This window comes from Heterodontus francisci, chromosome 12 (assembly GCF_036365525.1).
Source record: "Heterodontus francisci isolate sHetFra1 chromosome 12, sHetFra1.hap1, whole genome shotgun sequence".
NCBI classification, from domain to species: domain Eukaryota; kingdom Metazoa; phylum Chordata; class Chondrichthyes; order Heterodontiformes; family Heterodontidae; genus Heterodontus; species Heterodontus francisci.
The window spans coordinates 42,016,650-42,043,164 of NC_090382.1; the positions used below are offsets into that span (position 1 = coordinate 42,016,650).

Here is a 26,515-nt window from a genome sequence, read left to right on the forward strand (position 1 = left end):
TGGCAGCAGTGTGTACCATCTACAAGACGCACTGCAGCAACGCACCAAGGCTCCTTAGACAGCACCTTCCAAACCCGTGACCTCGACCAACGAGAAGGACAAGGGAAGCAAATGCATGGGAACACCACCACCTGCAAGTTACCCTCCAAGTCTCACACCATCCTGACTTGGAACCATATCTCAGTTCCTTCACTGTCGTGAGTCAAAATCCTGGAACTCCCTTCCTAACAGCACTGTGGGTGTACCTACCTCCCATGGACTGCTGCGACTCAAGAAGGCAGCTCATCACCACCTTCTCAAGGGCAATTAGGAATGAGCAATAAATGCTGGCCTAACCAGAGACACACACATCCCACAAATGAATAAAAAAAAAGTTAATGGAAAGAGCCAAGAAGAGGTCTATGAGGATGATTCCTTAACATTATAAGGCATAGTTATGAGGAAAGATAGTCTCACAAAAACTTTACTTTCTGAAGAGAAGGATGAAGAATGGAGCGAGGGGGAGGAATTAATAGTCAACATTTTCACTGGTATAGTAAGTTTGGGTGCAGAAAAAATCTTTTGTAGGGTACAGGATTCAAAAATTAACAAACACTATTTAAAGTGAAAGGTATGAGAAGAAAATGGAAAAAATGTGGCTAAATTTTCTATTTTATTATGTAAAAGGGCAATACAATGGCAGGACAAATTACTAGCCTGTACAAAAGAAAGGCGTTAGAAAATGGATAGGTTGTGTTAAATCTTCCAGAATCAAGTTAGAAAACTGATGGGTGGTTTGGAAAGTTAAGCTACAATGATCTTCTCCTACTCAAAACATGACCATATTAAAGCAGCTGAAATATTAATCCTCATTTTCATTTATCTGTGGTTTAATTCTTTAGTTGTTGGAGCAAAATCAATGTTTTTCTGCTTACTTTATAATACAATAGAGTTGATAACAGCTGCGATTTTGGTATTAGTGCTGTATACAAGTGCCCCTGCAGCAAGGATCATCACCAACAAGTGGCTTGTTCCACACCACATGCTTTCTGGTTCAGGTCAAGCTGAATGCTCAGCCTGCCTCTATCGGTAGGTGACATGGTTATTACCTTGCTGGTCTTCCCCAGCCAGTGCGGAAAGCTCATGAGTAAAATGAAAAGTGGTGATCATGACTTTTATACAGCTCAATTTTACCAGTACTCAAATTTAATTGTATCTGGACAGATTGCAAATAAGGAATCCTCCAGACTTTTGGATAATTACATCCAGTAGAAATAATCAAGTAATTTAAATGGAGCATTTCTAACTCACTCTAGCTGTCTCCACATAATGACTTCTCTTACTTTACTCAAATCTCCCTATTTTCCTGGTGCGACATTTCCCTAACCTTGCCAAAGCTAAGTATCAAAAAAGGACACCAGCAACTAGCCTAATCTCCTAGCATACACTGGTTTAGGAGAGATAGAAAGAACTCAAAAGTGTAAATTAATAAAATTCATGAAGTGCATTTGTATTGGATCATTTCAATGGTCATGGGTCAACACTGCCAATGGAACATTCTAGATTAGGGCAGAATGCCTATTTACTTAATTATATGTGCTAGTGCTTTTAGTGTCTGCTGCTATATTATTTGAATCAATCTCAAATAAAAGAATTTCTGTCAAGATTCTGAATCTGTGCTAAAATATAGCAGCAATAAACATGGCACATGTTGCCTAAGGATAGATTGCAAGATATTAGGTAAACAGCTCACATTATCTCAGATGTACAACACATAGCTTAATAAAGGCTTAAAACATCATTTTGAAGAGTTTTTCCTGAGAATTGATTTATTGGCTGATAACACGAGCTGACTAAATCTACAACTAGTTAGCAATGTTTACTGTTGTACAACTATTAAGCAGCTAAATGCCAAAGGGAAAAGCACAGATGCCATTTTCAAAAAGTATTTATTGGTCAAAAGTAGCACAAACTAATCATGGATTTGCTTTCACTACTTCAAGAGACAAAGGAATACCACTATAAATTTACATGTAAATTGCTGAATCATCTGACAACATGGTTGTCCCAGGATCAAAGTGTACAAAATGCCTTCAGACCAGTCCAAAGTTGTAGCCACTGCACATTATCTCACCTTTACAGTGAAGGAAGACCAACTCAAAATCAAAACCAGTTAAATCTATCAAATGTACATTTTCCCAGCCTATTTTTAAAAAAATAAAAATAGCATACTGAGGAAAATATATAAATGAGAATGTTACTTCCCCTTGAATATAATGATATTAATTCTCTTTGAAAGAGTTATAAACACATCACCATTCGATTTGCACCTCAAAAAAGTCAAGGAAAGGCTTAAAGGAAGTGATCAAAATCTTGCTACTATAAAATTAGTTCTGAATTATAATTTAAGTTATTTTCAATTACCTCCCTAAAACATTTTTCCAAATACTCATCTTAATATAAAGTTATTAAAGGTCTAATTATAGCTATTACTACATTTGTCAGTATCTGCTACACATTTATCTGTGCTAAGTTAAACTAGGGAATACAGTAAAGTCTCTATACTCTAAGACTGTCAACTACAAACAGTATAAATTCCATTTAAAATTGACTTCAGGGCTACATTGTGGGCAGCACAGTAAAAGGAGAGCAACACACTGAACAGTAAACTTGACTAATGGTAACAAAGCATACTGAAGCAGAAATCTAGCATTGAAGCTTATGAATGACAACTGTACAAAACATTAGCGACAATACCAATTCTAGAAAAAAATTTAACTAATTCAAGAATATATTTTGTAATAAAGTACACCAATGTAATTTTAAATTTAGCAACTGTTGAAAATATTAGCTAGAATTCACAGGGACCTTAGATTATGACACTGGTGGGCTTCAGTATGGAAACAAGATGTTCGGGGATAGGAACTGTGTTTTTATATGCATAGTAGAGTTAACCCTTTCTGCAAGATTAGACATGTTAAACAAGCTGATGAACATATCAGGCCATTTATTTAAAACGTAACTGATTCCAGATGGTGCAAAGTAATTAAAACCATCAAGGACTTGAGTGAAATAATTATATTATCACTTTGAATAAGAGTAACCTGAAACTCCCCAGTTTATTCGGATGGGTGCATCTCACTAATACTGTGTATGTGAGATTGACACAACTGTAATTGTTTGAAATGACTCCTGTAACTTTAAAGCAACCATGCATGCATATCTCATGCATCACATCCAGACCCAACATATTTGTTGTTGGTGGTACATAAAAATCAGATGCATCAGGAAATTTGGAAGGAACCAGTATTGCCTTCTTTGCCAAGTTGCCTCCAATCGTATATTTGCTGTCAGAGGCAATCTTAAAAAAATGGGCTTTAAGGTGTAGCATTGGAGAAGGCCGCCAAGACACACACTCCAAAGGAACAAAAGATCTATTTGAAACTTTTATTTAAAATTTGTTTAGAAATGAGAATTCTATCATACAAATGCATTGAGAACATTCTATGAATGTTAGGAAACATTTGGCTTCTGCTTGAAATATTTTAAATTGTAATGTTTGAATGCTAAGATGACCAAGGAGTTCAAGTTGCATCAGATTATATATACCAGTAAACATCAATGATCAGAGTAAATTGTCGATCTGCTCCTTTACTCAAAACACAACAGAATCTAAAATGTGTGAAAGAAAGTTGCACCAAACACAAATATATACTTATACCAAAAGACAGCAAGTGTTAAGACACCTGGCTTTCAATGGTATTTGCATATCCAAGATGATGAGAAACCACAAACATATGTGCACAAAGATAAACTGCAAAATTCCATGACAAACTTTTAAGTATAATTACTCTACATTCAATTACTGCTTTTAACTGGAGCTCCAAGACCCAACTGCAATTTCAATGCAAAATATATTCATAAAATTAACTACACACACTACCATCTGTCAGTGTAGTTAGCACTAATACTGCAAGTACTTTTTTGCATACCTCTATGATTTGGGTTCTTATGTGCAATCCTGACGCAACACTTGGTCAGTGCTGCACTGAATGTTTAGTGGTACTGTTTTAGAACTGCATTGCTAACAGTACAAATAATTTCACTACTTCTCCCTGGAATTCTCCTCTTAATGCAGAGACGTTTCTGAATATTTAATATTTATTAGTCTTTTGCTTCCAAAAAGCCTTGCAGTTTAGAAATGATTTCATACTGGGATAACACAAGAATTAGGAGCAAGAGTAGACCATGCAGCCGATCGATCCTACTCCACCATTCAAAACAATTATGGCCGATCTTAGGATTCAACTCCACTTTCCCGCCCGCTCGTCTATCCCAGCCTTAAATGTACTCAACCCTCTGGGATAGAGAATTCCAAAGATTCACAACCCTTTGAGTTAAGTAATTTCTCCTCATCTTAGTCCTAAATGATCGGCCCCTTATCCTGAGACTGTGCTCCCGTGTTTTAGATTCCCCGACCAGCGGAAATAATCTCTGGGCCCCTTTAGAATCTTGTGTTTCAATGAGATCATCTCTTATTCTTCTAAACTCCAGAGAATACAGCCCCAATTTACTCAGCCTCACATCATAGGACAATCCTCTCATCCCAGGGACCAATCTAGTGAACCTTCACTGTACCACCTCCAATGCAAGTATATAGTTTCTTAAATGTGGAGACCAAAACTGCAAACAGTACTCCAGCTGTGGTTTCACCTAAACCATGTACAACTGTAGCAATACTTCTCAATTCCTGTACTCCAATCCCCTTGCAATAAAAGCCAACATGCCATTTGCCTTCCTAATTGCTCGCTGTACCTGCATGTTAACTTTCTGCATTTCTTGTACAAGCACACCCAAGTCTCTTTGAACACTTGCAAGTTTCACACCTTTTAAAAATATTCTGCTTTTCTATTCTTACGACCAAAGTGAATAACTTCACACTTCCCTACACTCCATCTGCCATCTTGTTGCCCATTCACTTAACTTGTCTATATCTCTTTGCAGCCTGTGTCCCCACAGCTTTCCTTTCCACCTACTTTTCATCAGCAAACTTAGATACATTACTCTCTGTCTCATCTAAGTCATTAATATGATTAGATTAGATTAGAGATACAGCACTGAAACAGGCCCTTCGGCCCACCGAGTCTGTGTCGAACATCAACCACCCATTTATACTAATCCTACACTAATCCCATATTCCTACCAAACATCCCCACCTGTCCCTATATTTCCCTACCACCTACCTATACTAGTGACAATTTATAATGGCCAATTTACCTATCAACCTGCAAGTCTTTTGGCTTGTGGGAGGAAACCGGAGCACCCGGAGAAAACCCACGCAGACACAGGGAGAACTTGCAAACTCCACACAGGCAGTACCCGGAATCGAACCCAGGTCCCTGGAGCTGTGAGGCTGCGGTGCTAACCACTGCGCCACTGTGCCGCCCTAAAATTGCAAATAGCTGAGGCCCCAGCAATGATCCTTGCAGTAGTCCACTATTCACTGCCTGCCAACTTGAAAATGCCCCGTTCATGCCCACTCATTGCTTCCTGTCTGTTAACTAATCATTTATCTATGCTATCCATGAACCCTTATCTTGCCTATTAACCTTTTGTGTGGCACCTTATCGAATGTCCTTTGGAAATTCGGGTATACTACATCTACTGGTTCCCCATTATCTACCCTACTACTTATATCCTCGAAAAACTAATAAATTTGTCAACCAGGATTTCCCTTTAGTAAAACCATGTTGACTTGTTCTCATCATACTGTGCTTTTTAAAATGCATTGTTTAGCCTTCCTTAATAACAGATTCCAGCATTTTCCCAACAGCTGATGTTAGGCTAACTGGCCTGTAGTTCCCTGTTTTCTCTCTCCCTCCTTCAACTGTTCAGAATGCAACTCGAGGGACACAGTGCCAGAGATATTGCTCATCTAACACCACAATGGGAAATCCTCCACAAAATTATGCATCCAAAATGTTTGTTGCAAATGTTTGCAAATTTTATGTTTAATTCTGCCTGAATCCTTGGACATGTCAAATGCCTTTGTCTCCTATCACAATTAAAGTAGCATCAGGATAACCATGAGAATTGGGGTAAGTGTGAACCAACCTAAATGCTGACCAGTAAAACAATAAGCAAAATACTACCAATGCTGGAAATCTGAAACAGACAGAAAATTCTGGAAACAGAATCACAGAATGGTTACAGCACAAAAGGACATCTGTGCCAGCTTTCTGCGAAACAACTCAGCTAATATCACTCCCTGCCTTTTTCTCACAGCCCTGCAAATATTCTGTTCAGATAGTTATCCAGAAAGTCAGACATGGAGAGGAAAAAATAAGGTCAACTTTCCAAGCCTTTCCAACCTTCAAACAACCTGTTGGCTGGTTCTGGTTTCTAAGATGGCTAACCAAAGACTTTGTTGGTAGCCTCCATTTATAGACTATATCGTTCCTCACTTTTGTGTGAATATTCTCAGGTGACAATCTTTCCCATTATTTCGTTGATTTTTCTGAAGGACATAGAATTTGCTCAACTAGTGTGATGGAACCCAAGAGATCTTTGGTTGTTGCTCTCATTAGTTTCTCCAAGACAGTGCTTGCAGTAACCAGAAGGATGATTTCATGTACATCTGCCCTCCCTCTTTTACGACTGTGACATTACTAGCAGTTTAAATTGTGATGGCTTTAGTGTGAATGTGGCCATTTTTAAATTGTAAAAGAAAAATTTCTTTTACAGCTTCCATGCATTAATCCATACTTGACTGGGTAGCTATGCGTCCTATTCTGTTTTCTCCAATGCTGCCCTTAAACTATGAAATACAGAGTACCATCCCAGAGTAACTGGTCCTTGAAGTTTTTACCGCCCCACCTTTCCTTTGGAAAAGAAAAATAGAGCTTTGTATCGTCCCCTGATGACGTGACCCATGTTGGAAACTTGCTTTGGTATTTGTAATTTGAATTACCAATGAAAGGCTTCCTTCAATACTAAACATTTACAAAATTAAGACTGTCTGATAAAATCATTTAGAGCTTGTCAAAAAACAAATAAGCAAAATTATTGAGCAAGAAATGTCTCATATTTGGCTTGAGACACTTATCTATGAATCAGACATAAACTAAAGCTGCATGGTGACACCACTCTCCCAAAGAAGTGTTGGCAACATTTCTAGTTATTGTTGTAAAAACTTATTTCTTTGCTTTTCTGCGCCCAAAATGTTGCTGCCACAGTAAACATAAAAGAACCATATTTTTACATAATGTTTTTCACAAACTCAGGACATCCCAAAGTCCTTCACAATTAAGTGCTTTTGAAGTGTAGTCACTGTTGCAATGCAAGGAAAGACAGCAGCTAATTTGGACACAGCAAGATTACACAAACAGAAACAAGGGCCGGAATTTTACGTCGTGGCAGAGGCCCCGCCCAGTGGCTTAAAAGTCGGGAGTGAGCCTGCCTCCGCTGGGCCTGGAAGCCACACAGCGATTTTGTGTGGCCCAGCCCCTTAATTGGTTTTGGTCAGGACCTCTGTCCCTCTGAGGCAGGAAGTACTCCCTCCAACAGTTGCCAGCCAATCAGAGGGACAGCAGCTCCTCAGTCCCAGCAACACCGCCAGAAGCAGCGGTCACTGTGAGGACTGCATGCAGCCAGAAAAACAAGAGGGATGCTGGCCCCAAAAAAGGTGAGTGGGTTTTTGGGCGTCACCGGGGACAATTGCCTGGGCCCTGGTGAACGGGATGGGAGTTGATCGAGGGGGAGGGGAGGAAGTGGTCCAGCAGGGGTGTGCTGCTGGGGGTCCCTCTGTGGGGCACAGGGTGTCTGATCAGGAGGACCCCCGCAACCCCCCAAATCCGAGCTCACAAGGAGGCTGCCAGGTTTTATTGGGCAGCCTCCCCAGGTGGCAAAGTGCCCACCCACTGCTGGTAATATATCAGCGTTTGTAGGAGGAAGCCCTTAAATGGCAATTAATTGGCCATTTAAGGGCATCAACTGACCAGGGGAAGGCAGGCTGTTTGCCACCTCCCCTCTTCTCGTTTAAAGGCAGTGGGGGTGGGCAGGCAACAGGAACAGCACCCCCACCTCCCACTCAATTTTATGCCCCCCCGCCTGTCTCCAGGCCTGGCGGGGGTGGGGGGAGGGGAAGAGGGGGTGTAAAATTCCAGACGAGATAAATGAACAGATATCTATTTTTGATGGTATTGCTTGAAGAATAAATATTGTCCGCCACACCAGGAAAATCGCCCTGCCTTTCTTGAAAGGCTGCCATGCGATCGTCTGACAAGACACGAGTGTAATGCTTCATCCAAAAGATAGCATCTCTGACAATGCAGCACTGCCTCAGTACTCCGCTGAAGTGTCAGATTATGTTCTCATGTCACTAGTAGGGCTTGAACCCACAACCTTCAAACTCAGAAGAGAGCTGTACCATCGAGCCAAGACCAAAACCTTTTGCTTTAAACATATATTTAAAACATCTAGACAATGTTTATGAATTTTTTTTTTAGAGCAAACATTTTATTTGAAATGTTTCAGAATCAGAAAATTGAGCGATTTGTGGCTTTGGCAGTTGAGCTGCTGCCTAGATCCTAAACTCTGGTATTTCTTCCCTAAACCTCTCAAACTCCATCTCCTCCTTCAAAATTCTCCTTAAAACCCAACCCTTTGACCAAGCTTTTGGTCACCTGTCCCACTATCTCATGTGGCTTGGTGTCAAATTCTGTTTGATTACTCTCCTATGAAATACCTTTTACTACTTTAAAAGTGTTTATAAATAAATGTAGTTGTTGCCCACCATATAGGAAAGAAATTATTTAAAGTATTCATGCTTGGTTTAGTGTGCAATTGATGTCACAAATTAGATATGGTATACTTTTCAAGAATGTGATGACTTCAAATATGTGCAGTTTAACTTTCTAGGAAGCCATTTTAACCATTGCTCTCACAGGGTAGCACGTTTGTTGTAGTCTGCATGGATTTTAGCAACGTTTTTGACAAGGTCCCACATGACAGACTGGTTGGGAAAATAAAAGTCCATGGGATCCAAGGGAAAGTGGAAGGAAGCAACAGGTAATAGTCCATGGATGTTTTTATGATGAAGGCCGTTTCCAGTGGGGTTCTGCCTGGCTCACTGCTAGGTTCCTAGTTTTTCATGGTATATATCAGTGATTTAGACTTAACTGCAGGGGCCATGAATAAGTTTGTAGAGGATACAAAATTTATCTGAGAAAATATCAGATAAGCTGGGGTTGTTTCCTTTGGAAGAGAGGAGGCAGAGGGGAGATTTAATTGAGTCAGAGAGTAGAGTCATAGAGAGACACAGCACCGAAACAGGCCCTTCGGCCCAACAAGTCCACGCCGACCAACCACCCATTTTATACCAATCCTACATTAATCCCATTTTCCCTCCCACATCCTCACCTTCCCTCAATTCTCCTACCACCTACCTACACAGGGACAATTTTCACAATGGCCAATTTACCCATCAACCCGCAAGTCTTTGGCATGTGGGAGGAAACCCATAGGTCACAGGGAGAACATGCAAACTCCGCACAGGCAGTACCCAGAACTGAACCTGGGTCACTGGAGCTGAGAGGCTGCGGTGCTAACCACTGCACTTGAGGTGCAGAAAATTATGAGGGACCTGGATAGTGAATAGGAAGGACCATTTCCCTTGGCAGGGAGGTCAATAATCAGAGGGAACAGATTTAAAGTAACTGGCAGAAGATGAGAGTGTTGTTGAGGAAAATTTTTTTCATCCTGAGGGGGTGGGGGTCTGGAACTCAATGTGAAAAGGATGAAAGAGACAGAAACCCTCATCATGTTTTTAAAATACTTGGATATGTACTTAAAAGTGCTGTAACCTACAGGGCTAATTAGGTTGGGTAGCTCTTGGCTGGCATGGAAATTTTTTATGTTTCTTCGGTAAAATTGAAGACTTCGATAGTTAAAAGTGAAGCTTGCTGTGCAATTTGGAAACATACAATTTGGAAACATAACATTTCAAATCCATTTGGGAATGGGAGAACAAAAATTGATACAAATAAATTCTATAAATGTGATCAGTGGTTAATTATGAAACAGGATTTTGACTAAACTTTTAGGGTTCATCTAGTTTCTTCACCATGTAGCTGAGCCTAGAAAACAGGATTCAATCCCTAGTTCTGAGTTAGTTGAGCCCAGCCAGGATACAGCAGAAACATTTCAACTGACTTTAACCCCGTGGGTTAGGTAGGTCGGGAGAAAAGATAAATATCGGCCAGAGTTCCTGATAACTATGCAGCACCTTTGCTGCAAGTGAACTTGCAGACATCAGGGTAGGGCAAGATTAGGTTTGGCTATGATGCTGTCTGTGGTCTAATTCCCTGCCATGGCTACACACATGATTATGATTACTTTTGTAAGTAGTGTAGTACAATCTGTGCCTGCTGAATCTGATGCATACAAGGAATTAGAAATGGGATGGGTGAGAAAAGAGGAAAAAGTGTATATAAACTCAGCATATTTAAACATCTAAATATTAAACCCCAATATAAAATTAGCCAATAGAATATAAAAACATGTAAAAACTATTACAAAAGGAATGAATATATGAATCAGTCTACATCTTCAATATACAGACTTAAGAGTCAAAATTTTGCATGGGGCAATTTAAAAACCATTTTGCTTCAATCTTTCAAATATTTTAAAACTGATGCATATTAAAATTACAAGGAGAGAAAATAGTTTCATGAAAGCAGATAAAAATGTGTGCAAAGCAATAGTCCTTCATTCTATCACTTAACCTTTAGGAATGCTTTCATTTATCAGTATTCTTGTCTAATATTAAAACAGCACCCAGAGATTAAAAATAGGGGCATCAGATTGCAGAATTAAACTTCTATTCATTTTTATATTCAGGTCAGACATTTTTAGTGATAGCTATTTTGTTTTTTCAAAGACTAGCTATTTGCTTCTTATAGGTTTTTTTTTATAAAAGGCACAACAGAAATTTAGTACAATAAAGATCAGCTATAATTCTATTGAAGGGCACGATTCTAGACAAATATTATATCCAGTACTTCCCCTTTTATTTATTAGTCATTTTAGATGCTTCAGTGTCTGTTTCATCTAATTTGCAGACTGCATGCAGCATGAAGCTCATCATCATGCTACTGAAAAGCCTGAAAACATTGCACGTCACAAGCTTACGCCAGCCTGCCACCAATCTGCAAGTCTGCGCTCTTGCAGCACCAGCACAGCACTCCTTTCCAAAGAAGCTTTCAGTCAATGTGTTCGCACCGCTAGCTAGTCTCTGCACAAGTACTTCATTACCATCAACAAGTTAAGGACAGGACCACCAGCTGTGCAGCCGAAGGTTTGGGCTTCAATTAAGCAATTGAATGGACAAGTGAAGGAAATGTTTGTTTGCATTCATTCTCGAGAAAAATTACTACAGTCCTAAGCCAGTGGAGATCAAAGCAGGGCAAGGGCAAAGCTTTGGGAGGAAACGTTACAGCTGGGATAGGTGAAGATTTGCTATGGCATTTTTCTTCTTGCCTCCAACTGGAATACTTGCTATTATCTTATGTGAAAGGAAATAGAAATCCTTTTGTATTGCGTCTTTTCAAAAGCTGCCTCTTCCACTGGAACTTCTTTCCAGCTCACTGCTCGAAGAGTCCGAACAGAAGGATAGTTGAATGCAGTCTCCAATGTGCAGAAAAGAATGGGTAAGTGTTTTCTTTTCATTTGGGATTTTCAATACCCAGATGGGAGGGAAACATAGGATTTTGTAGGGATGGAGGGGGAAGGAGGAGCAAATTACTTATTCTGTTGGAAACAACTAGAATGTTTCCCCTCTTAAAAACAAAATCAGGTCTGACAATTCTATCATCGTTAGCTACAACAGCTTTTGTGGGGGAGGGGGTGAAAATCTAAATCACTATATATGATGGACTGTTTAGGCTAGAAACCTAAATGAATTTCATTTGATTGCCACCTACAGGTTTGCATTCGAAGTGGCCATTGGGGGGGCCAACAACAGTGGCATTGTGTGTAATGAGCATGTTGTTGAAAATGCTGCCTGCCTCAGGCACAGCATGTCCACAAAAATGCAGATGCGAGGAGCTGCTCTTTTACTGCGACTCCCAAGGTTTTCAAGGAGTACCCAATAATGTCTCCCACGGGTCTATCGGCTTGTCGCTCAGGCACAATAGTTTTGTTGAACTGCAAAACGATCAGTTTACAAGCTTTAGCCAACTTACGTGGCTCTATTTAGATCACAACCAGATTTCTGTTATTCAAGAGGATGCCTTCCAAGGACTATACAAACTCAAAGAATTAATCCTCAGCTACAACAGAATTGTGCGCCTGGCAAATACTACATTCAGCCAACTGATTAACTTGCAGAATCTGGACCTGTCATTTAATCAAATTACTTCTCTACAACCAGAGCAATTCCACAGCCTACGGAAACTTCAGACACTACACCTACGTTCAAATTCACTAAGGACCATTCCCATAAGGGTTTTCTGGGACTGCCGAAGTCTGGAGTTTTTGGATATAAGCAACAATCGTTTGCGAAGCCTGGCTCGTAATGGCTTTGCAGGATTAATCAAACTCAAGGAGCTTCACCTAGAGCACAACCAGCTGACAAAGATTAATTTTGCTCATTTCCCTCGGCTAATTAGCCTCCAAACACTATTTTTACAGTGGAACAAAATTAGTATCCTGTTATGTGGAATGGAGTGGACTTGGGACACACTGGAAAAGCTCGATGTAAGTGGAAATGAGATTAGAACAATTGACTCTCATGTTTTCCCTACAATGCCGAACCTAAAGATACTTCTGATGGATTCAAACAAGCTCACCACACTGGATGTCCAGATTGTTAACTCCTGGAAATCTCTAACTCACATCGGTCTTTCTAGCAACATGTGGGTTTGTAACAAAAATATTTGTGCTCTGGCCTCCTGGCTAAGCAATTTCCAAGGTCGATGGGAGAACTCAATGGTCTGTGCTAGCCCAGAGCACACACAAGGCGAGGACATTTTAGATGCTGTTCATGGATTTCAAATCTGCAGTAATCTTTCAGCAACCACCACACAAATAACCACTGGTTATACAGACTCTACACAGCAGCCGGAAACTACTGAATATGTAACAGAATTAACGTCTACCGACTCCAGTACAGAGAATACTGAAAATCCAACTATAGGAACAACGACTGAAGACTTCCTTGAGCCCGATAATACTCTCTTTACTCACAGGATAATAACTGGAACAATGGCTCTATTGTTCTCTTTTTTCCTCATTATCTTCGTGGTGTATATTTCACGGAAATGCTGCCCCCCTACCCTAAGACGTATAAGGCACTGCTCCATGATGCAACACCGTAGGCAAATTCGCCACCAAGCCAGGCAGCCTATGGCAGATTTATCTACACAAGTACCCTATAATGAATATGAGCCCACCCATGAGGAAGGCGCACTGGTGATCATAAATGGTTATGGACAATGCAAATGTCAGCAGCTGCCTTATAAAGAATGTGAAGTATAAATTACTGAGCTCATGTAACCAACATACAGTTTAAGAAATGGGAAATCTGTGAGTAAAATGCTTTCAACTTTTAACTACAGAATTGAACTTTAATATTTTTTATTTGCAGAATAAAGTTACCAAAATTCTGGCACTGGCTCTCTTACTCTAAACTGCACCTGATGCTGTGAATGAAATTCAGCTTAGATTTCTCAGTCTGGATTTGCATCATGCCATTTGTGTTAAATTTATTTTTGTAATAACTATTTTATTTGTTGGTGGAAGAAACTACTTGAGCAATGGTTTCACAAAACAAATAGTTTTTAAAGGCATGTTAGAGAAACATTTTTTCTTAAAAGGAATTTCCTTAGCCACTAAGTGAGCTAGACAGTCTGTCACTAAAGATCAAACATCCTATTGTCTCATGTCCTTGGCATCAACCTCTCCGCACAAACAGATCTTTAGATAAGCCAGCTACTGTACGTTATTAAATACTGAGATCAGTTTGAAACTGTGCCCAAACTGTTTCATATGGTAGAAATCAGAAGGAATTAACAGTGAGCTATGTATTTTTAAATGTCAAAACCGAAACAAAATTAGTCTTTATTTTTAAACTGATAACTGAAGTTTTTGCTGGTTTAGCAGATCAGCACGCTTTGCAATTAAGCAAAGTACATTAAGATGGTTACCAAATAGCGATGCTTTCATAAAACATGTTTGTGAAATCCACCCAATTATATAATAAATTTTGCTCCTCAACCTTGAATAAAAAGATAAATTTTAAAAAGGTTAAATACTATGATCCAGGGATCATAAAATGTTCCAGCTAATCTGCACATTATCCTTTCAGTAGGAATACCTTGCAGTAAGTTGGTGTTATTAAAAACATTGCCACATAAAATATAGCTGCAGGTTAATACATTGTTCAGCATCCACATGGACGCTACATTAAGCAAATACATACAGCAATGTTCAATTGGCTAGATTCAAGGAATAAGCTACCACTGGGACTTCAACCAAATTACAGAAGAAAACAGAAATGCAGTCATGGCCTAGCTGGCAAATTAACATCTCACAGAAATATAGTGCACAATCAACCCTGTGTAATTTTTAACTAATGTAAATGTCATCAACTTAACGTCTGTCCACCCAAGAATGTCAGCATGTGGGAAACACCTGGAATTTCTGGTGGAGAGGGGCATGGAGAGAGACTCTGACACAACATGATAAAACAATAAGGTGTGTGGTGGAAAATGAAAAGGCTGCAGACTGCAAAGATAGACAAAAAATCTATAATGCAAAGGGATGTGTATATGCTATTGACCACTCTTCTCTCTTCCTCTTCACACATGCTGTTGTCCAGCAGCTACTGCACCCCTAGCATTCAAATACAGTCACTCTCTGCTTCAAGAATACAAGAGAGCAAGAGCTAGAGCAGGCACAGAAAGTCAACGCAAGCATAAGCAAATGTTGTAGAGGGGAAGGCAGGAAGCAATGATCACCAGGTACCAGAAATAGCTGAAGAGTTTGGTAGAAAATGGATCATGCATTAAAAGACAGGTCCGCAAGTTATTAACTAGAGGTTTCAAATTCCAAATAACATTCATTTTGTAGGACAATGCTGCCCCCTTTATTCAGGTGACTTGAAAATAAAATTCTATAAAACAATGCACTATAATAAAGGTCACACTCGTATCTGCTGGGTTAATATACGTAATTTGCTCTGATATATGGCTTGTAAATGTGCAGTAGAGTAGTATACTGGAGGAATACAGTAATGGCATTTGACTCATGTCTTCACCTCAGATCTAGGTTGAAATCTCACCCACAAAATTAATGTATCTATGCTATGGGCAAGGTTCCTAATTAAAATTGCTGTTCAGTTTAAAACCCAAGTTTGAATACCTGCATTAGATCAGAGTGATTCACAAATCTGCATTCTCTTCTTCATGCAATTTGATTTTTCAGAGGTAAAGCACACTAGAACTCAAAGCTTCAGTTGGGTGACTGTTTCCCTAGCATACCATGAATTCTCCCACCCTATCCCAAATCGCACCAAATTCCCACAGATTCAGAAGCAAGGACTCAGAAATCAACAGAAACGTAACCAATGCACTGATTGATCAAAGTGCGTAGCGCATGACTGCCTGCAATTTAGCACAAAATTGGATATCTCACTGAAACGGGCTACAAAGATAGCTCACAGGGAAATGAACATGTCACTGGACTATTAGGGCTGCTCTGCTCTTCTTATATTAGCATTAACACATGATTCACCTTGCATCCAGCTCATGTTACGTCTAATCTGGAAGCCCTCAATCCTGATCAGTGCAAAACTAAAAAGGAAATTATTAATTACCAGGATTCAACTCAATTACATCGCTGAATAAAATAAGGCCTAATTTTGTGCTACTTCGGCCATTAGCATCAATACTAAGAAATCAGACATGTAGCTTGCAGGTGAGGTTCTCCAAAAAAAATTGCAAACTTAAAAACTACCCAACAAATCTTATTTGGTTTAATTTTCACTCAAATTCTTATATTGTAATTTCTTAATACATTAAATCTATGTTAGTCTAAAAACAGCATAACCTCTGCTAAACTACAAAAATCTTTTATAAAAATTGCTTTGTAGAGTCTTTACTCAACCTGCTGTACTGTTTCCTTCTCCTCATTTTTGTGGAGAAACAAACGCTTTTTTCAGTTTACGCAGCTGACAGATTGGCCAATAATGGTTACTGGAAATGCAATGTAAACAGTTAATGTTAGATATGCTAATCATGTTTAAATTGTGGGTTCTCATTATTGGACTGTGTTAAAATTACAGGCTCCTCAAAGCTCAAGAGCCAAATTGAAGGTATTGTACTACGGCAAAACAAAATCAAAGAATGTGGAGTTATAATTTATGGTCTATGTTGAGGTTGCTGATGGGAAAGTGGGGTCACTGTAGATAGATTCAAGTATCCTCAGGCTAGAATTAGGAAAAGCAGAAAATGGGTCGCATTCCAGGGCCTGACTGCTATCCAGTGACCTCTGCTGGAGGTTTGTATGTGGACAAATGGATGAGGGGATACTGCAGCACCCTACATCAATAGTCCAGGAACATACAGGAATAGCATCAGCAGCTACCTTCATTACAGGCGGGGTAAGAAAAAAATTGGATCTGGGGAGAGGATAGAACAAACAATACAGACTTCTGCCATATGTTGCTGTTATGTAGGCAAAAACAACTCTTTCTGCACAGACCATGATCCCACAAAGAGCAATGAGATGAACAAACTATGAATTTATTTTTGTTGATGTGATACTGGGAGAACTTCTAGCTTTACTTTTTAAAAAAAAGCCATAGGAATTTTAATGTCCAGCTGTACCACAAGGCAAGATACACACGGTCTCAGGTTAATATATCACCCAAATATCTCCAACAAAGAAGCACTCCCTCAGTACTAAACTGTGTCAGTTTAGTAACTCAAATTTCTGGTGTCCAGCTTCAACCTCAGATTGAAAAATTCTATTTCTAGAAATCTGGGGCAAAACACTTTGGATATTAAAAATTAAAACTATGATTTTCCCATTTGAGTGCGTAATGGATATTTGTAAGCAAAGGCCAAAGATGAGTTTGAAAAAGGCAAAAATAGATTTGAAAATATTTACCATGTCTTTATACTTTGAATAGTTCAATCAGCTCAGAAAAATTCAGCAAATGAAAAGCAAAATACTGCTGATGCTGGAAATCTGAAACAAAGACATAAAATGTTGGAAATACTCAGCAGGTCTGGCAACATCTGGCTGGAAATCGGAAATAAAAACAGAACATGCTGGAAATATTCAGCAGGTCTGGCAGTATTCTGATGAAGGGTCATCGACCTGGAACATTAACACTTTCTCTCTCCAGATACTGCCAGATCTGCTGAATATTTCCAGCATTTTCTGTTTATAGTTCAGGAACATCCAGACCTTGTTTTCTGAAAAGACCTGGCTGTAAAAACATAGGAGACAGGTGGCTGTTTAGATACAACAGGAAAGGCCACTGTTTGCATTAACTGTTCACCATATTATCTGAGAACTTCCCAACTGTTGCCCCATTAATTGACTGAACCGCCGCAGAAGCAATCCTGTAAATGACCCAAGCGCTCGCCATCAGAGGCACTGAAATTCTCAGGTTTTTTTTGGATGCCAGCAGAAAGCCGAATGGCTTCTTACTACAGCACCTATGTCAGGTCCACCATCTTGATTCTAGCCAGGGGTGGTCTGAATTTCCAGTGCAGCCATACAGGCCAGTACTTTGGTCATTGTTGACATGCATCAAAACTGCACGTGGCCAGAATGATAAAGCTGCACAATTGTCAATCTGTTGCTGAATCTGCCTTGCAGTACAAACAATGCAATTTGCCAATGGAGCTCAATTATAAAACTGCTGCCATTACAAATAGTTCAATAACACAAAAGCAACCAATACTAGGTTTGTACTTAAAAGATGGCAGCATTTTGAAATTCTCTTTCTTTACTCTCCCCACTGCAAAAGCAAATACTGATCAAGATGAGATGCCTTGCCACGAAGATTCTACCCAGGAAATAGTAATTAAGTTCTTCCTTGGTACAGCATTTAAATTTTTTTTTAACCTTGGCATGCCATTAATTTCTGTGAAAAACATACAATATCTTACATCTGCACTGTACACAATCAGATTTTCCATTTTGAATTCAGGTTTATAATGTAAACTTGTCACACTGCAATTACAGCCTCATGTCAGTGTGGCACTGTAGTGCCTCCATTAGTAGGAGGGCATAATAACAATGGTAAGTTTACATAGTCCCATTATAACAAGTTCAAAATGGAAAATCTGACCCATGTACAGTACAGACACAAGATATTGTATGTTTTTCACAGAAGTTAATGGCAGTTTCCATTATAAAAGTGGGCATTGGAATTTGATGGAACTATTAAAATACTAGGCTGAGGGCACTGGATATAACAAAGGCTATGGACCCTGACAACATCCTGTCTTTAGTACTGCAGACTTGTGGTCCAAAACTAGCCATACCCTTAGCCAAGCTGATCCACTACAGATACAACACTGGCATCTACCTAACAATGTGGAAAATTGCCCACATTTGTCCTGTCCACAAAAAAAGACAAATCAAATTTGGTCATTACTGCCCCAGTCTACTGTCAATTATCAGCAAGGTAATGGAAGGTGCCATTGACAATGCTGTCAAGCAACGCTTACTCAGCAATAACCTGCTCACCAATGCTCAGTTTGGGTTCCGGCAGTACCACTCAGCTCCAGACCTCACTGGTGTCTTGGTTCAAACATTGACAAAACAGCTGAATCCCAAAGGTGAGGCGAGAGTGACTGCCCTTGATATCAAGATAACATGAGATTGAGTGCTGCATGAAGGAGCCTTAGCAAAACTAGAGTCAATGGGAATCAGGAGGAAGAACCTCCACTGGTTGGAGTCCTATCTAGCCCAAAGGAAGATGGTTGCTGTCGTTGGAGACCAATCATCTCGGCCCCAGAACATTGTTGCAGGAGTTCCTCAGGGTAGTGACCTAGGCCCAACCATCTTCAGCTGCAGCATCAATGACCTTCCCTCCAACATAAGGTCGAAGTGGGGTTGTTTGCTGATGATTGCAGTATTCAGTAACAATTGAAACTTCTGATACTGAAGCAGTCCGTGCCCACATGCAGGACGACCTGGACAATGTTCAGGCTTGGCCTGATAAGTGGCAAGTAACATTCAACATTCCACCACACAAGTACCAGGCAATGACCATATAGAGAATCTAACCATCTCCCCTTGACATTTGGCATTTGTTATGACGGTGCTTCAATATTATTTTAAAGTTTTTTTTGAGGACTTATGTATTTTAGAATTATAGACATTGTTTTATTTGGGGAAACTGAAAGGAATTCCAAGGATGTTTTTTTCCACTGGGGTCATTGAGAGTTGTGTTTGAAAACAAGATTTACTGGAAGTCACCTATCTTCAGATAAATACCCAGCAGGGACTTTCTGACTTGGGGGGAGATGTTTATACAGAAGTGGCAGGTCAAGATTTATAGGGGTCAGGAAGCTTGACACTTGAGATATTGTTTTTGGTTTCGCTTTGGACAGTGTGTTGGGGTGTGAACTGTTTAAGGCAGTTGGAGAAAACCAGTCAAGAGAGCAGTCATCAGCACCCTCTGCCATCTCTTCGAGAACTTCCTGAGAATCAAGTGTAAGAAATAGAAAAACTGATGCTGCATTTCTCCTGGAAAGCCTGCCAAACTGATCCTCAATGTCGTCTGAAAAGAGCTGTTCTACAAAGATCCCAGTGACAGCCGTCTACGCATATTTGGGACACCAGAATAAAGGGAGAACTGCCATCTTTCCATATCCTTTGTTTTCTTCAAGAATTACCAAGTATTTGGCCAAAGTATTTTTGTTTTGTAACAGAGCTCTAAAGAGGAAACCTCTTTTTCGGTTAATGTGTGTATGCGAGTGAGAGAGTGAGAGTGGCAGGCTAAGGTAAAAGGGAACTTTCGTATATCAATCTGTGTTGATGCTTTGCTTCGTTACTGGTTAAGTCTTGTTTTATAATAAACTGATAATGTTGTGGTTTATTAAAGAAACCTAGTTGGTGTATTTTTATTCTGGGATAAAAAGAAAATCTATGATTGACAATATCAGTAACTGGGTAAGCATTTAAATATATGTTGTGACCTTTGGAAAAGCTGAACTAGAAAAACAGTGCACTCCTCCCGCCTCAGTCGTAACACATTACCATCGCTGAATCCCCCACTATCATCCTGGGCGTTACCATTGACCAGAAACTTAATTTTACCAGACACATTAATACTGTAGCTACAAGAGCAGGTCAGAAGTTAGGAATTCTGCAGCAAGTAACTCACCACCTGACTCCTGAAAGCCTGTCCGCCATCTACAAAGCGCAAGTCAGGAGTGCGATGGAGTACTCTCCACTTGCCTGGATGAATGCAGTTCCAACAACACTCAAGAAGCTCAATGCCATCTAAGACAAAGCAGTCTGCTTGATCAGCACCCTATTTACCACCTTAAATATTCCCTTCACCACCAGAACAAAGTGGCAGCAGTATGTACCATCTACATGATGCACTGCAACAACTCGCCAAGGCTCCTTCCAAACCCGCAAGCTCTACCACCTAGAAGGACAAGGGCAGCAGATGCATGGGAACACCAATACCTGCAAGTTCCCCTCCAAGCTGTTCCTTTATCATCACTGGGTCAGAATCTTGGAACTCCCTCCCTAGTAGCACAGTGGCTGTACCTACACAACATGGACTGCAGTGGTTCAAGAAATCAGCTCATCAACACCTTATCAAGGGAAATTAGAATTGGGCAATAAATGCAGGCCTTGTCAGCCATGCTCACATCCCAGGAATGATTGAAAAAAAAAAAAGGACAAAACACGCGACTTTAAAATGGGGACAGAATTATATCTTTGTGTCTTGGTTCAATTTGGTCTTGCCCTGTAACCATACTTCACCTGTACATTCGGTATTAATTCCCTGTGCACAATGCTACTGGACTACCCCCACACAAATAAAGCCAACAATTGAACACTACCTATGACAATTAATGTTGTAGTTTAGCTTATTTGTGAAGTTCTGTTTCACAAACATTCAGCCAATTTCTTGCAAAAATTCTAAAATTAGTACAATTAAAGCAATGATTGGCAGCTGTTCCTTTCAATAATTCAGTATGATATTCAGAATTCAAAAATATTGAAAGTTGCAGTTTATGGATTAAAGTTGAATGGACAATTGTGAATTGTGAAGCGTTTAAGACTTCTATTAAGCCTACAAAAAATGAATTTGAACCAAAACGATGCGTGCACGGTATCTTAGCTTTTGAACTATAAATTGAAAAAGAGCCTCGCAGTATTTGGTACTGAACTGTAAACAAATAGCTTTGCAGTATAAAATAATGTCAGTCATATAGCACTGAAGGAAGACATTCGGCCCATTGTATCCATGCTTTCAAAGAGCTATCGAACAAGTCCCACTCCCTGATCTTTCTCCACAGCCCTGCAATTTTTTTTTTTCCTTTTCAAGAATTCATCCTTTCCCCTTCTGAAAGTTATTGAATCTGTCTCAACCACCCTTTCAAGCAGTGCCAGAATATAACCGCATGCTGCTTTAAAAAAATCTCATCCCCCGGTTCTTTTGGCAACAATCTTAAATCTATGTCCACTATCATAACTCCTCAATTTTGAATGCCTGAGTTAAATTTCCCCTTGACCTTCTCTGCTCCAAGGAGATCAATCCCAGCTTCTCCAGTCTCTCTACATAACTTGAAGTTCCTCATTCCTGGTATCATAGGAACATGCCAAATTAATTATTTAGTTGCAACATTTAAGTAAACAGGAGTTTTGAAAAAGCTATCCCAATGCCAAGTTTAGCAATAGATTCAATAAACATTCCAACACCAGCAAAGAAGTGAAATGCATAACTGGTACAAATTTAAGAAACATGGCCCACCCATCACAAAATTGGCACTAAAAATGGTCAGATAATAAAATTAAATTTTTGAATTAATACCCGATTGTTACTATTATTACAATGAAGCTCAGAGATTTGGCCATTTCCAAAATAAATTTTTAAACAAATGTGTACACTGCCAAATAATCTTGGGAAGGATGAATCCTACAGGATGGAAACGTACAATACTTACTCTGGTCTCTTTAGAAGCTCAGCTAAAAACAGACAGGGAACCAGAATTAGAAAGCAGAAAACTATTCTTAAAATGAAGAATTATAAGATCAGAATTGGGAGCAGTAGGCCACTCAGCCCTTCAAACCTGCTCTGCCATTCAATATGATCATGGCTTATCTTCTATCCCAACTCCACCTTCCTACACTAAATATTGTATAGGTGAGATCTCAATGATTTAACTACAATGCATCGATAATTACCAGACTAATTCTTGCCACTAGACCCACAAACATAATTCACTGTATTACTATCATATGGAAAAGCAATCAAAATTCACTTCCATGTGCAAAAGATGTTCTGCTCAGTGTACGTAAAATCCTTAGAATCTTAAATCAGGTTTATAAATTGACTTTAGAATAGAATATTAAACACTGTTAAATAGTGGCCAACATTGAGATATTGGGACCTTGCAACACATTTATAATTACTCTCAATGACAACATTGGTGTGATACCTTACAAATGATTCATAGTTTTTGTTTTAACTTAGTCATATCAAAAAAAGAGTTAAGGGGAAAACATTTCATGCGACTACAAAAAAAAATTACGGCTGGTATCTGACACAGGAACTCCATAATCATGGAGTGCATTTAGCATAATGCACATCTAAGATTTACCTGCAGTATAAAACTGATCACGTGCTGCAGCTGGTGTATTAATGTTACAGGAAGTGCAATAGTATGTCAAAGCATGTGAATATCTAAGTTAGTTTGACAAAAGTAGCTACATTTGGAATTTAGAACTTAAGACTAACATTTGCACCAGTTGACACTGAAATAATGGAACAGAATGCTATTTTAAAGCAGATTACTACTGAACTTAGACTGTTCTTGAGTAGTCAGTTGAGAAATCTATTTGTCATATGTTTGATAGGTCAACACTGTTGAAAATATTGTGGTAAAAAAAATCAGCAGGTATGTATGCATCCGCCCTCCACAAAAAGCAACAATCCTGTGAAAACAATGTTTTAAGATTACAAAGCAGAAAAAAGCATTGTACTTTGGATACTGTTGTTAGGAATGGTCTTTCAAAGTTTATCTCTGAGCGCCATCTAGACTAAAAGATTGGTGGTGCAGGTACATAGCAAGTACAATATAAAATTTTCAGAAGAAATCCAAAATGTATCAAATTGGATACAAGAGCAATAACTAGCAGAATTCTTTGTCCATTGTAAAATCCTGTTATCCGCATTTAAGACTTGTGATTGCACCATTGTTCTTTTCAATGCACCAGTGCTCGAGTTTGCATTCCTCTGTGCAGCAACGAAGGCGGGGAGAGCAAATCCGTACAATACAAAATTGGAAGAATTTCAGATATTATGGACAATCTTTATATAACAAGAAATCCCAAATGTGTGTTAAACAAACAGGAAATGGGGAATAGGTTGAGAACTCCCAAAGTCTTAATATTTTAGCAGCTAGAAACCTACCTCGTAACAATGGAAGGAAAGGCATCCAGTTTTGAAAATGAATTAATGATATAATGCAATAGGATTTTTAAAAAATCAATCTAGAAAAGGCAAATGTGTGAAAAATGTACACAATATGAACTGCTTCACGTCATAACTACAGTTCCAGTTTAAATGCAGTCCAAGTTAAAAATGTCTCGCAGACTATGGGCAAAAGTTAATTACAGCTAGGAATTTCTAGCTAGAAATCTTTATTGCAGCAGCTAGTTATGAGCGTTCTGCAAAACTATAAATCATTGGTGAGGCCACATTTAGAACTGTATGTGCAGTTTTGGATATAATGCGGCAAAACTACACCAACTTTTCAGGCACGATTCAGGAAAGTGACGAACAGTTCTAGAACTTTAAGCCTTAGGTTGATGGGAACTCAGAGCTAAACACGTTTACACTGGGTGAAAAATAGATTGAGAGAAGACGTGATTCAAGTTGTAAAAAAAGTGAAAGGCATGTATGTAAGCAGCATAAAACCACAAATTAAAAAAAACTGCATGTCTGATTTGGAGCAGGATTGGAAAACTTTAAAATGAAAGGGAGAAGGGTGGTTAAATATTGGAAGTATGGGGATGCTAAGTATTCCACTGTTTTGATAGATTGCCAAAGGTAATCTAAGTATTTACAGATAACATTCTCAAGATATTTCCCTGAAGATGAAGGTTAAATGGGTTAATAGCATTTTCACATTCCATGCTTTCTTATGAAACATTTCTGAAACTACCCTGGAGATTGAAGATAAGCTTGAAATAGAAAAGGGCTATCAATCCATCAGGTCAGTTCTTTTCCCTGACTATATCACAGACTCCGTCAAACGTTTTATCACAGGGCAACATTTCTCTTACCCCCAACAGTAAAATACGTGAAAAACTCGTGGACTATTTTTCATCTTTCACCCTGATTATTAGCATGATACTTAAATGACCCTAACTATTCAAATTCCACACAACAGTGATCATATATCTATACTTGCGCCTTGGCTCAGGGTTAGCACTCTGGCATATGAGTCAGAAGGTTGTACATTCAAGTCTCACTCTAGAGAGTTGAGCACCTAATCAAGACTGACACTCCAATGCAGTACAGAGGGGGTACTGCACTGTCAGATGTGCTGTCTTTCAGACATCACATCAGGTGGATGTAGACGACTCCATGGAACTATTTAAAGATGAGCAGTGCCATCCCAGCTTCCTGGCCAATATTTAGGTTTCCCCTTGTGGAAGAATCTAGAACTAGGGGTCACTGTTCAAAAATAAGAGGTCGTCCATTTAAGATAGGGATGAGGAGAATTATTTTTCTCTCAGAGGATCGTGAGTCTTTGGAATTCTCTACCTCAAAAGGCGGTGGAAGCAAAGACTTCCAATATTTTTAAGCCAGAGGTAGATAGTTTCTTGATAAGCAAGGTGGTGGAAGGTTATCAGAGGTAGGTGGAAATGTGGAGTAATCAGCTCAGCCATGAACTTACTGAATGGCGGAGCAGGCTCGAAGGGCCGAGTGGCCTACTCTTGCTCCTAATTCGTATATTTATAACCAAGGCCATGAAAGAAGCAATTATCTGGTCATGTATCTCCAAAAAGGGAACCAGAACAGCAAAAAGAGGTAAGGTGTATAGAAAAGTAGGAGGGATAAACAGCAACAGAATAATGAATAGTGTAGCAAGAATTAGATGAAGTAAAAAAGTAAAGCTGACTAGCATAATGTTGGAATGCATTTGTGTTAATGCAAGAAATATTATAAATAAGGTTGCGGAGCTGCAGGCACATGTTGCCATCTGGAGTTATGATATAGTGGCTAGAACATGAGCAGGAATGAGTACTAAACATTCCTGACTACAATGTATTCAGGAGGGATAGGAAAGAGAAAGAAAAAGAAGGTGCAGTGGCAATATTGACCAAGAATATTACAGTTCTACAGAAGGACCATAGAATAGAGCGTTCAAAGACCATCTATTTACTTAGAATTAAGAAACAGAAAAGAAACTGATACATCGCTCGGTGTTTTCTAGTCTCCCAAATAGTGAGAAGGAGATAGAGGAGAAAATCTGTATGCAAATTTTAGAAATATGTAAAAAGGGCAATAATAGTAGGGGACTTCAATTACTCTAATACAGACTGAGTGAGTGTGGTAGGAAAGTAAAGGGCAAGGAGGGTGAAGAATTCCTAAAATGCGTACAGGAGGACTTTCTTCATCAGTCTGTGTCAAGCCTAACAAGGAAGGAAGCAGCATTGGATGGAGTTCTACAAATGAAGTAGATTAAGTGGAGTGCGTTTCAGTGGTAGAACACTGTGAAATTAAAATTAGATTTAAAGTAATTACAGAAAGGGACAAAGAAAAATCAAAAGGTGAAATACCCAACAGGAACAGAGTCAACTTCAGTGATTTGAGAAGGAATCTAGGACAGGTGGACTGAAAATAAAGACTGCCCACAAGAATAAACAAATACTTCCAGAAAGCGGAAAGATGAGGCATTGTCATGCTAGGCCCCCACCTGCCAAGAATGAGGCACATTAATTTTGTCATGAACATTGATTTTAAACTGTTACTGGAGTGAAGAAAGGACTTGTTAAACAGACCAGCCGTGGCTGGAAAAGACATTTGCATATTAACAGATGGAGATTGGAAGCACAAAGGACCATTCCCTGACACATTCAACCCACAATGGACCTTGACTACCAGGTAGCGTGTGTAAAAGAAGCATTCCAGAGACTAAGGTGGTATAATCCAGGACTTGTTAGACCAACTGGTCACATCACTGACTAGCTATTCCAGGGTCTTTTGAACTAGTCAGAGAGAGTTTGAACTCAAAGACTGTTTACTCCTGGAGTGAAA

At 39.3% G+C, this 26,515-nt stretch overlaps 2 protein-coding genes across 2 annotated transcripts in view; one reads left to right on the forward strand and one right to left on the reverse strand.

The window, feature by feature from the left end:
• The window catches only part of ctnna1 (catenin (cadherin-associated protein), alpha 1), a 229,519-nt gene that overhangs the window by 63,043 nt on the left and 139,961 nt on the right, over window positions 1-26,515 (reverse strand). The window lies entirely within an intron of this gene.
• lrrtm2 (leucine rich repeat transmembrane neuronal 2) lies at window positions 11,273-13,551 on the forward strand. The gene is made up of 2 exons (XM_068042937.1): window positions 11,273-11,687; window positions 11,963-13,551. Exons 1-2 carry the CDS (start codon window positions 11,684-11,686, stop codon window positions 13,513-13,515), a joined length of 1,557 nt encoding a protein of 518 aa, XP_067899038.1. The 5' UTR covers window positions 11,273-11,683; the 3' UTR covers window positions 13,516-13,551.